This window comes from Pseudorasbora parva, chromosome 2, assembly GCF_024679245.1.
Source record: "Pseudorasbora parva isolate DD20220531a chromosome 2, ASM2467924v1, whole genome shotgun sequence".
In the NCBI taxonomy this organism is placed as follows: domain Eukaryota; kingdom Metazoa; phylum Chordata; class Actinopteri; order Cypriniformes; family Gobionidae; genus Pseudorasbora; species Pseudorasbora parva.
Window position 1 is genome coordinate 38251143 of NC_090173.1, and position 12697 is coordinate 38263839.

At 37.9% G+C, this 12697-nt stretch overlaps 1 protein-coding gene across 1 annotated transcript; it reads right to left on the bottom strand.

The window, feature by feature from the left end:
* Nucleotides 1–4443: 4443 nt before the first annotated feature.
* Nucleotides 4444–11485, bottom strand: LOC137053721 (C-type lectin domain family 4 member E-like). The gene is made up of 6 exons (XM_067428971.1): nucleotides 11469–11485; nucleotides 6902–7003; nucleotides 6785–6817; nucleotides 5196–5332; nucleotides 4792–4916; nucleotides 4444–4671 (listed from the first exon to the last, which is right to left on the bottom strand). Exons 2-6 carry the CDS (start codon nucleotides 6966–6968, stop codon nucleotides 4521–4523), a joined length of 513 nt encoding a protein of 170 aa, XP_067285072.1. The 5' UTR covers nucleotides 6969–7003; nucleotides 11469–11485; the 3' UTR covers nucleotides 4444–4520.
* Nucleotides 11486–12697: the final 1212 nt, after the last annotated feature.

Here is a 12697-nt window from a genome sequence, read left to right on the forward strand (position 1 = left end):
GAAGTGCTTTTCTCTTAGCAGTGTGAACATGTCACAGCAGCGCCTAGCGAACGTACAGAGGAACATCATAACATCATTTTAAACAGAATTAAATGTATCTGATATGATAAACAGAGCTGCTTTACCTGACCGGAAAAAGTGGAAGTGCGAGCACCCGGCGACTGTGTCCCGTCCCGTCATAATAAAAGTCCTGGTACTCGCTAGCAGTGTGTTTGTATAACAATCGCTCCAGCGGCTGTGCTCAGCCCCACAACCCCCGGTCCTGCTCTGCTTCACACTACAGTAACGTTAATAACCACATCCATGAACATGATTTCTGCCCGCCTATTTTCCACCAGCTGTGAGGTGAAGACTACATGTCCCAAGATACTGCGCTCACACTTGGCGTCATCAAACTACGACTTTGTTTAGAATAGGCGCCCTCCAGTGGACGGAAAATTGCATAGTACACCTTTAATGAGATAATTAAATGAGTGCGTGGTGATTGACAATTAGTGATGAACACCTGTTGTTAACATTTGCTGAGGGGAAGAGTCCCCATTATGGTGATTAGTGTTTGCTTTAGTTGAGCTTTTGACTTTTACAACATAATTTTTTCCTGGCTTTTTTAACTGTGTTTAAAACAACAACCTTGTTATGGCAAAGAAAGCACAGAGAAAATGTCTTCAGTGTTCTTATATTTTAATAGTGGCATAATCATCATGTAGTTAACTGGGATTATTCTTAGCCCAATCTATTCTTTGAAACAACAGAGGGCGATTTGGAGTAATTGTTCTATAAACCAATGCGTCGAGAAGAAGTGGGCTAACGTGCACAGGTGATGACATTTATTTTAGTACATTTCACCAAAAACCACACTACAAAAGAATTGTGTAAAACTCAGTAAACCGTGGCTTGATATCATTATTTGTGACATGAGAACAAAATATGCACTAAATTAACGATCTGTTAAATATTTAGTAATTTCACTAAACTTTAATGTTGTGATTTATTTATTTATTTGCTTAAACCTGTATCTTTAATTAAAATGGCTTATTTCTGCTTTTGTAGGCTCATTCAGTAAATATAAGAACCTAATTTGTATGTGCAAACTGGGGGCCGGTGTGATGAGATGTCATGCTCAGCTAGATTCGCCGAGAACTCGTTCATCTTCGGATGCGGAGCTGCGCGCGGAGTTACAAAAAATGCGTATTATTTTGTTATATGGTGATATTTTTGCAAATGTTTCTTAAAAAAAATCAATGATATTTGTCCACTGGAACGATCACTTTAAATTGAAAACGGTTTACATAAAGCAATTATATTTCAAACAGATGGAATTAGAAATACAAGCCTGCTCCTAAAATAAAAGCCTGCTTCAAATAAAAGCCAGTTTCCATCGGCAGTTCAGGTAAATAAAGGCCCCGGTCTTTATTTGAGGAATTACGGTAATCACTTAATTATTTCTAACTTTAACACTGTTTCAGTGTTACTTTTAATACTCCTGGGTGTGGACTAAAAAACTCTGAGGAGTGTTACTTTAACACTGGGGTTTTGATGTGTAGTGTTGGTGGTTTCTGTGGCTCATGCATGGTAGTCCTAACACTTCAGTGATGGGGACACTGTACTGTAACAAGCACCGTCCTTCAGATGAGACATTAAACTGAGGTCCTGACTCTCTGTGGTCATTAAATCTCCCATGGTTCTTTTCGTAAACAGTAGGGGAGTAACCCCGGGGTCCTGGCCAAAAATTCCCTACATTGGCCCTTACCAATCATGGATTCCTAATAATCCCCATCCACTGAATTGGCTCTATCACACTCTCTCCTCTCCACATATTACTGGTGAGCGCACTAGCGCTGTTGTACTGTGGCTGCCGTCGCATCACCCAAGTGGAGCTGCCCACTGGTGGTGGTTGAGGAGAGACCCCTGTAATGAGTGTAAAGCGCTTTGGGTGTGCAGTAGTACATATGAAAGTGCTATATAAATGCCTTATACATTTATCCTTAGGAGGCTTTATGGGGCAGCAGTTCTACTGGTCATAACTGGCAAGAACTAATTGTCCACCAGTTTCCATCCATAATCCACTGTGTTCATGTCACCTTCCTTTACCAATCCACACCATGATCTGGAAATAAATTCTTTGGCAGTGGTATTTGGTTGAGGACTCAGTCGGAGGCAGACATTCTGGGGTAACAAGTTATTTAGAGATAACTATTTTCTTGCTAAAAAGTTTGTAGCGCCAAGAGGCAAGTTAATTGGTACTCCTTCTGCCAAACAACACTGCAATTTCCTGTCCCATGGTCCTCTATGACATTCCTTGCTTGATGTGGGAGCAGAAACCCGTTTGTCACGGTCCTTTATTCACCCTGGAATGACTGCTACTATGATTCCCATTCAATGGAAGGTCCCCTTACCATAAATAGCAGTGGTCTTCATCCTGCTCCTGGGGACCCACTGTCCTGCAGAGTTTAGCTCCAACCCTAATCAAAGAAAGGTGAAGCTAATCAAGCTCTTCAGGATCACTTGTTAAAAATACACAGGCAGGTGTGTTGAAGCAGGTTGGAAATAAACTTTGCAGGACAGTGGGTCCCCAGGAGCAAGGTTGAAGACCTCTGATCAATATAAGGATGCTGTGGTCAACATTGTACAACATTGTCCCCAGCAAAAAAAAAAAAAAAGAAGTGCCATGTCCAGCACATTTATGTCATCCGCTAACATATCTGGAGCAACTGAATCTGCTACATTCTTTTCAAAACGCAAAATTTCCTTGTATGATGAAGCAAATCCCATTCTATGAAGGGTATCCACCAGGATTTGTGACCGATCCATATGACATGCCTGCACTGCAAGTTGTAAGGTTTTTTTTTTCTTATAATGAGGAAACCATCGGAGGAAACCATTTCGGGCTTCCACTTCATTGCACTAACATGTAAATCATGTGAGTCTAATGGCAAATAAAGCATCAATTATAACATTATAGCAAAAACATGAGGCATCTCATTATGAGCATCTCAGACACATAACTTACCTGGACAGTGAGAAATCCCAGAAGAAATCACCCAATGGCAACGCTGACTGGCTCCGTTTCCATAGCAGCGGATGCTGAGGCTCATGGGTAATGCTGGCGCCCACTAATTCATTACATTAAAACTTATTCATTTGAATCTAATTCATATCCAAAAAGAGTCCCTGTTCTCACAATCGAAGAAGAAACAAAAAACAAATATGGTCATAACGGTTGATGATAAGGCTCATGAGTAGCTACTATTTACTGTAAGATTTGACAAACCAAGCTGATGGAAAAACGGCAACATTAAAATAGCAACATTTAGAAGCGATGGCCATAACACAACTGCCATCTCATCAATTAGCCTAACCGGGATAATATATTTACTAGCATATATTTTGACTGGAAGGAACTGAAACTTGTTTGCAATTGTGAGTAGCCTACAGAATATAAAGCAAAAAACAAAACAAAAAAACAGGATACAATCTCATGAATAAATGTTGAGTAATGTAGTGCTTAATGTTTAAAAATTAATAAGAAATGAGAAAAAACCTGAAAAAAAAGCATGGGTTGCGCTATGCAGAACGAAAGTATGCACGAATTGTACTTCCCATTGAAATACATTAGATTAGAAATCGTTTGTAGTGACATGGAAAAAAGGGAAATTCGTGTCCGTGAACATAAATGGGACTGAACCATAGGGCCTTTAAAATTAAGGTTACAAAAGAAAAGTTTATTAAAAATGAGAATATAGAAGGATATTGAGATATATTTAATACTTATAATATGGGAAAGATAGTAGCCTATTGATGGTACATTTAGAGAGGAATATTCAATTGTGATGATATATAAAAAAAAAGATACATTTCTATTTTCTGCATTATTTGTTGTTAGTAAGATCATTGAAAATGTGTACCAATTTACTCATGGAACCCCATTGAGATCCTTTATCTCTTTGGGAATGAATGGGCCTTAAAAGTTAAGGAAGCAAAAGTAAAAAGTGTTTGAAGAATTAGAATCTATTAAGTTATCTTCAAATTGAGTTGGAGACGGGCAAACTTTGATCAAAAAACACAAGTGCTTTTTCCCATTTTTGATTGTTCACCGTTGGCATATAATGCAACAAAGATTGCTAATGTCAACCAATAGATCTACCAATCTCTGTGTGAAAATTAAATAATGATGCTGCCATCTTTCTAAAGCCATTTTTACACAACTGTGAAAATTCGCATTCTGACACCACTACAAAATATCAAATTTTGCTTATTTTTAATGAAAAATTACGCTTATACAAGCACACACAAGTGAATAATGAATGCGAGCACATATAATTTGACCCAAAAACTTATAAAATAGTGCTAAAATAGTGCTATGATTGGCATATGCATTATAAGCACACATTAGTGCAGTTTCCATTGTACATGGCATGTTTTATTTATCAAGGGCTACACAGATTCTACACTGTAATACAAAGGCATGAAATGTACATAAACAGTGATATTGAAAGTCATTAAAAACACTTTAGCACTGATCAAGAAAATGGAATCTCACAAATGCTTCTTTCCTTTTTCAAGCAAGAAATATCTCCCCATTTTTCTCCTCTTAAATATCCATTTAATACAGCACAGTCTTCACCCGAGGGATCGTGTACATCATAATCATCAGGAGGGAAGACCCACCATCTGACAGGACAGAATAAGTATATATAAATGTCAAAAATCCATATGACCCTTTAAATAACTTGTGCCATCAAACAGAGGTTATTCAAAGCACATCAGTTTTTGAAATAAAACGGTACTTACGAGAGGTTGATGTTTAAGGGGGTGTTGTCCACCCATAGCCACGTCCCCTCAGTCTGGCGGTCAGTCAGACCAATCCAGTGTAGCACTAATGCATCAGAAGAGACTATTTGCTGAGCAAGAAATTCCTAAAAAAACAAAAACAAAGGGCTGAAATATGACTTTTAATATGTAAAGTGTATGTGGAAAGCAAATATGAAATTTAGTATGCGTAATGTAAGGTCAAGTATAATGGGCAACCGACTCTTTTATGCGATTAATAAAGTGTTTTTATGGTTTTTAGACCTATGCATCTTCTCGTTCAGAGTAGAAAAAACTCTAAGTATAAGCAATAGCTTAAACAAAACCAGTCATTTATTTCTAATAATCTCTAATATTTATCTCTAATACTATTTCTCTATATGTACCTGTTCCTCAATGCTGTTGATAATGACAAGATCTCCACCCAAGTCCTGACAGCGTTCTCTGCTGCTGAACCAGTCTTTTGTATTATTGAGGAAAAGATAGAATCTGTCCTTGTTCTGGATCCACCTCTCTGGCAAAACTGAAGTGACAGTTTATACAGCATTTATTGATTATTTGATTATTTTTGTGCATTAATTCTTACTGAATAGCAGAATTAATACATTTTCAATTTAAAGAAACATACAAACATGTACATCCAATTTATATATATACACTGATCAGGCATAAGATTATACACCACTGACAGGTGAAGTGAATAACAGATTATTTATTCATCATGATACCTGTTAGTGGATGGGATATACAGTATAGGCAACAGTTTATGTGTTCGAAGCAGGAAAAATGGACAACCGTAGGGATTTGGGTGAGTTTGAAAAGGGCCAAATTGGGATGGCTAGACGACTGGGTCAGAGCATCTCCAAAACTTCAGCTCTTGTGGAGTGTTCCTAGTCAGTGGTCAGTATCTATCAAAAGTGGTCCAAGGAAGTAACAGTGGTAAACTGGTGACAGGGTCATGGTCGGCCAAGGCACATTGATGCACATGGTGAGTGAAGGCTTGCCCGTGTGGTCCGATCAAACAGATGAGATACTGTAGCTCAAATTGCTTAAGAAGAATGGGCTATTTAACCATAGACAAGTCAGGGTGCCCATGCTGACCCCTGTCCACCACCGAAAGCACCAACAGTGGGTATTTTCTTTTACATGGAGAACACATGGCACCATGATGCACTATGGGAAGAAGGTAAACTGGCAGAGAGAGTGTGATACTTTGGGCAATGTTCTGCTGGGAAACTTTGGGTCCTGCCATCCATGTGGATGTTACTTTGACACACACCACCTACCTAAGCATTGATGCAGACCATGTACACCCTTTCTTGGAAAGGTATACCCTGGTGGGCTTTCAGCAGTATAATGCGTCCTGCCACAAAGCAACAATGGTTCAGGAATGGTTTGAGGATTACAAGTTTGAGATCTCAATCCAAACGAGCATCTGTGGGATGTACTGAACAAACAAGTCTGTTCCACGGAGGCCCCACCTCGCAACTTACAGGACTTAAAGGATCTGCTGCTAACATCTTGATGCCAGATACCAGAACACACCTTCAGGGGTCTAGCGGAGTCCATGTCTTGACAGGTCAGGGCTGTTTTGGCAGCAAAAAGGAGACCAACTCAATATTAGGAAGGTGGTCATTATGTTATGCCTGATCGGTGTATTATTACAATGCAAAACATTAAAAATATACTGTATTTTAATTTGAACATACAGAGCGAAAACACATACATTCGAACACAGAATAATGTCAAATATGTTGAATAGTGGAAATATGATATATATTTATGTACAAGGATGCCTTGTTGATTGCTGTGGTTGTGTTGTAGTGTAAGAAATGTTTAAACCACAACACAACCACAGCAATCAACAAGCCTTCACTCCCTTGTACATAAATATATATCATATTTCCACTATTCAACATATTTGACAACATTCTGTTTTCCAAACCTAGGTTTGAGTTGTTTGTCACATACTCACATCCCACCATCTGATATGTGTCATCGGTGTAATCTGTGAAGCAAAAAATAGTCAAACAGAAGATACAAACTGATAGACTGCTAACACAACTGATGTGTAACACATGAGGATACTCACACAGGTAACCCAACACTGCATTCACCAGCAGAGACAGGAAGAGGAGAACAGAGAGAAGAACCATCATACAGACATTTTTCTTATTGCTGACACACTCCTTTTCTGAAAATACATTCATTAATTAGTAGAGAAGTTAATAGCCTTTGATATAAGTAAATAATCAAATCAACAGTTCTCTAAAGAATTTTTGTCAGGTGGATTGTACGTTATTGTGGGCAACCAAACACTGTCAACTCAACTCAACCCAACTCAACCCAACAATTAAATTAAATTAAATTAAATTAAATTAAATTAAATTAAATTAAATTAAATTAAATTAAATTAAATTAAATTAAATTAAATTCAATTCAATTCAATTCAATTCAATTCAATTCAATTCAATTCAATTCAATTCAATTCACATGTATTTCTATAGTTCTTTTTAAAATACATACACTGTATTGTCAAAGGGACACCTGATATTGGGACACTCCTCCAAATTATTGAATTCAGGCTACAGGTGTATAAAATCAAGCACCTAGGCATGCAGACTGCTTCTACAAACATTTGTGAAAGAATGGTTCGCTCTCAGGAGCTCAGTGAATTCAAGCGTGGTACCGTGATATGTTGCTACCTGTGCAATAAGGCCTTCAGATTAGCTCAAGAACAGTGTAGAGAGCTTAATTGAATGAGTTTCCATGGCCGAGCAGCTGCATCCAAGCCATCGATCACCAAGTGCAATGCAAAGCATTGAATGCAGTGGCGTAAAGCATGCCACCACTGGACTCTAGAGCAGTAGAGACATGTTCTCTGGAGTGACAAATCACGTTTCTCTGTCTGGCAATCCGATAGACGAGTCTGGGTTTGGTGGTTTCCAGGAGAACAGTACTTGCCTGACTGGATTGTGCCAAGTGTAAAGTTTGGTGGGGGGTTGTGGTGTGTTCCAGTAAAAGGCACTCATAATACTTGAGCATACCAAGACATTTACATGTACATTTATGCATTTAGCAGACGCTTTTATCCAAAATGACTCACAACTGAGGAGTACAAGCAGAGCCGAACAAGATACGCTCACTACGCAAGCTGCGTAGGGCCCCGCAAAATACTCAAGCCTAAATACTCAATACTAAATGTTCACTATTTACAATGTGAATTCTTGGAATTAGGTATGGAATTTTTCTAGTAACAATGTCTTTTTGATATCAAGGATTACATATTCAAAAGTGAATTCTTGATATCAACAATGATGTCATCACTCACAGAGATTCTCGATATCTGAATCAGTTCACTAGTTAAATATTAGAGCCAAGCCATAGTATAAATAGTACTTTATGTTTGAAAATGTATAACAGGAAATCTGAGGGATCCAGTTTGAATGGGTTTGATGCAGCTTATAAAATGGGTTATCTATAATTTGCAGGTGCTATGCTTAAGTTTGTAAGTAGAGGAGATGCTGGATTATCTGACAGTACTAGCACAGACCCAGATGATCCACATTCAGCCTCAGCCAGTACTAGCACAGACCCAGATGATCCACATCCAGCCTCAGCCAGTACTAGCACAGACCCAGATGATCCACATCCAGCCTCAGCCAGTACTAGCACAGACCCAGATGATCCACATTCAGCCTCAGCCAGTACTAGCACAGACCCAGATGATCCACATCCAGCCTCAGCCAGTACTAGCACAGACCCAGATGATCCACATCCAGCCTCAGCCAGTACTAGCACAGACCCAGATGATCCACATCCAGCCTCAGCCAGTACTAGCACAGACCCAGATGATCCACATTCAGCCTCAGCCAGTACTAGCACAGACCCAGATGATCCACATCCAGCCTCAGCCAGTACTAGCACAGACCCAGATGATCCACATCCAGCCTCAGCCAGTACTAGCACAGACCCAGATGATCCACATCCAGCCTCAGCCAGTACTAGCACAGACCCAGATGATCCACATCCAGCCTCAGCCAGTACTAGCACAGACCCAGATGATCCACATCCAGCCTCAGCCAGTACTAGCACAGACCCAGATGATCCACATCCAGCCTCAGCCAGTACTAGCACAGACCCAGTACAGCCAGATTCACCAACAGTAAAGCCATCTTCAGCAAGTACTATCTTAAGATTCTATAGAAAATACTTTTCAATAAATATTGTTAGTTTGAACCTCATTCTTTAACTGTTTTGTTCAAAGGAGAGACGATTGTATTGGGAGCACTGAGGTGTCAGGTGTAACTGCATGGCAACGGCAAATGGTTTACATAGCTTACGGGTCAGGTAGGAGGGCCCCTTAGCAGATTTTTTGCTTAGGGACCCATTGAGGTCAGGATCGTCTCTGAGTACAGGAAGCGATCTGTCATGAAGAGGCGATGAAACGCACAAAAAAAGGTGCCCTAAATACAGAAATTTGGATATTACTCAGAGTAGCATAAACCAGAAAAGGGAGGGAAAACCCCCAAATGGAAAAAAAGGAGGAAAGGTTAGAATATATATATATATATATATATATATATATATATATATATATATATATATATATATATATATATTTATATAATCTTATCATAATATATATATATATAATATGCCATTTAAATGAAGCAAGTGATTCTATCGTGCGTATGGAGGACAGAAGATTGTTCCACCAACCAGGAACAGTGAAAGAAAAAGTTCTGGAAAGGGATTTCATTTTGGGCTCATTGAAGACAAGACGTGCGTTCTGGATCATTTGCAGCGGTTTGATTGCACAAGATGGAAGTCCAGCCAGAAGTGCATTGCAGTAGTCAAGTCTAGAAATTGCAGGGCTTGGACAAGAAGCTGTGTTGCATGCTCTGTAAGGAATGGTCTGAATTTCCTGATGTTGTGCAACACAAACCTGCATGACCGAGCTGTCTTTCAGATGGGGTCTTTGAAGGACAGCTGGTCATCAAAGATTACTCCAAGATTTCTGACCGACCCCTGAAGGGGAAATCAAAGATGAACCTAGATGGATGGTGTTGAACCTAGAACCTAGAACCTAGAAAGTCGTGTTGTAGAGTCAGATTAGCGGAGAAGAAGAGCAGCTCAGTCTTTGCTAAGTTGAGCTGTAGGTGATGTTTCTTCATCCAGGCCGAAATGTTCACCAGACAGCTTGAGATTCGTGCATTTACTGTAGGATCATCTGGTTGAAATGAGAGGTAGAGCTGTGTGTCATCAGCATAACAATGATATGAGAGGCAATTTGCCTGAATGATGGGTCCCAATGATGCAGTGTAAATGGAGAATGGAGAATCATTTTGGACAATTTCATGCTCCTAACTTTGTGGGAACAGTTTGGGGATGGCTCCTTACTGTTCCAACATGACTGCGCCCCAATGGACAAAAGACATGAATGAGCGAGTGTGGTGTGAAGGAACTTGAGTGGCCTGCACAGATTCCTGACCTCAACCCAACAGAACACCTTTCGGATGAATTAGAGCAGAGACTGGCAGCCAGGCCTTCTCGTCCAACATCAGTGCCTGACCTCACAAATGTGCTTCTAAACAAAAATTCCCCCCCCCCCCTTTGACAAGAAAAAAAAAAGAAAAGGAAAAGAAAACCAAACAGACAGACCAAGCGACATCAGGCAAAATCATCATAGATTAACAGAAGTGCTCAACATCATGTAAAACAGAAAAGGAAAATAAATAAATAAATAAATAAATATCTCAATTTGTAGTCCGATAAGATATTAATTTTCCCCCAGTATGCTTCCGTTTACATTTCTTTCGCGCATGTCTCAGAGAGAAAGTCGAATGTTCCATAACATACATTTCTATAATTATTTCTATCCATTCATCAAATGTTGGGAATCTTTACTTAGCAATTTTCTTAGTTATTTCTTTCTTGCCACCTGCTAAAAGTATTTGTAAAAATTTATATCTGTCTTTCTCAGCCCTGTTGGTAGATAATTCTGGAATAAATTTGGGCAACAATTCTGGAGGGGAAAGCACCAAAAAGTTTCATGACTTCTCAGATTTAAAATGTGAATGATGTTGAATATTGACAGTATATAAAACTTTAAATTTTTTAGGTTCACAACACTGATGGAAATTACAAATATAAACAATACCAATATGTTAACCTTGTAATGGCTGAAACATATATATCTTATTTTCTAAACACAATTCAAACTGATTAGGCTACCACACTGTAAAAAATTTTGGTTGTTTTTTGTTGGTTTAACTTAAAAAAAATAAGTAACCTGGTTGCCTTAAAATTTTGAGTTAATTGAAATTAAACATTTAAGTTGATACAATGAAGGAAATTAGTTTGATAAATAGAAACTCAAAATATTATTGTATCTGAACCACATAAAAAATGTGATAAATCATGAAAATAGCACTATTTACGTTCACTGCGTTATCAGAAATAAAACACACACAATTACCCAATATCCTTACAAAATCTTTTAATAATATTTTAATAAAGGTTGTCGAATCTCAAAAAATGTTCATTGTATTAACTCAAAATTTTAATTTCAATGAACTCAAAATTTTAAATAACTTTTTTTCTAAATAATTTTTTTTCAGTGCAAGATTATATAAAATAGAACTTAGGGCACTTACGTTGATTTTTCTCTGTTGATCTTGATTTGTGACTTTGAAAAGTATTTAAGTAAATATTTTCAGGCATTTTGTTGTTACTGTTGGTTTTCACATAGAGAACTGCTCCGATTTGACTTGGCATTTGAGGCGTGTCATTTCCTGTCATCATTTCCTTTCAGTTGGTTATTAGGTTTGGGGACATAAAAAGCATTTAGGGTCGGTTTAAATTTATCTGTAATTTTATTCTCCTTTTTTCTAACAACTTTCATTGTCAGAGACAACATCAGTTTATCGATGCTCAGACAGTTTGTCTGTGTGATAAAGAACTGTCTGATACACACACACCCAAATGTAGTTATTAAAACAATGAAATAGATAGCCACAGCAAAACATACTGTATCTAAATGTATTGTCTATGACTATTTATGACTTCATCTATAGGCTATCTATCTCTGCACAGCTCTGTAATACTAAAAAAATACTAGTTTAACTCCACTTACTGGTACAATGGAGGAGAATCAATTGGCAAACATTCTGGAACTTTATGCCATTTTAAATGTCTTATTTTGTGAACCAATGCGAATGTTTATCACCAACTTTATTTCAACAATGGTGCTTTTGTGCAGGAAATTAAACACTTCTGCTGAATCAGCAACACTTTGAAGCACTCACAAGACATTTATTACAATGGCCAATGAGACTGATCCTTCTAAACTCAAAATATCTTTTGCAATTCTGCAAAAAACTCTTTTGCAATTAGATTTTTTGAAGTGTAAGTACAATGGTAAACCAACATGCCCCAACTAACCAGTATATTGGAAACTATATTGGAGTTTTTTTTAAACAATTTTCTGCTTTAAAAAAATGTTTTTCTACTGTATTGTAAAATTGTCCCATATTTGCCAGAAATTAAAGCCATTTTGAAAACTACAACCTATGAACTACATTTATAAATCTAAGATATTCTAAATAAAGAGTAATAAACTAGAACTAAATATGGCATTTTACTATTTTTATAGGATATTTCGAAATTTAAATTCCACTTATAAGCCCACACGAAGAACAGCAGGAATCTCTTACATTCATACAGCTCTGAAAAAAATTAAGAGACCCCTTAACATTGATTTCTCAATGTTGGTCTCCATTTTTTTCTTCAGGCCTCTCTTTAGGAAGTGGTGCAGTATTATTGTAAAGATGATCAGTCATCTTGTTTGTTCATGATCATCAAACAGACGTGACGAACTGACGAA

Bases quoted from the DNA above. Each gene is read 5' to 3' on its own strand.
- LOC137053721 (XM_067428971.1), bottom strand. From the start codon at position 6,968: ATGATGGTTCTTCTCTCTGTTCTCCTCTTCCTGTCTCTGCTGGTGAAT. The intron at 6,818-6,901 runs GTGAGTATCCTC...TTTGCTTCACAG, and splicing joins TGCAGTGTTGGGTTACCTGT to ATTACACCGATGACACATAT. The intron at 4,917-5,195 runs GTACATATAGAG...TTGTTTTTTTAG, and splicing joins TCAACAGCATTGAGGAACAG to GAATTTCTTGCTCAGCAAAT.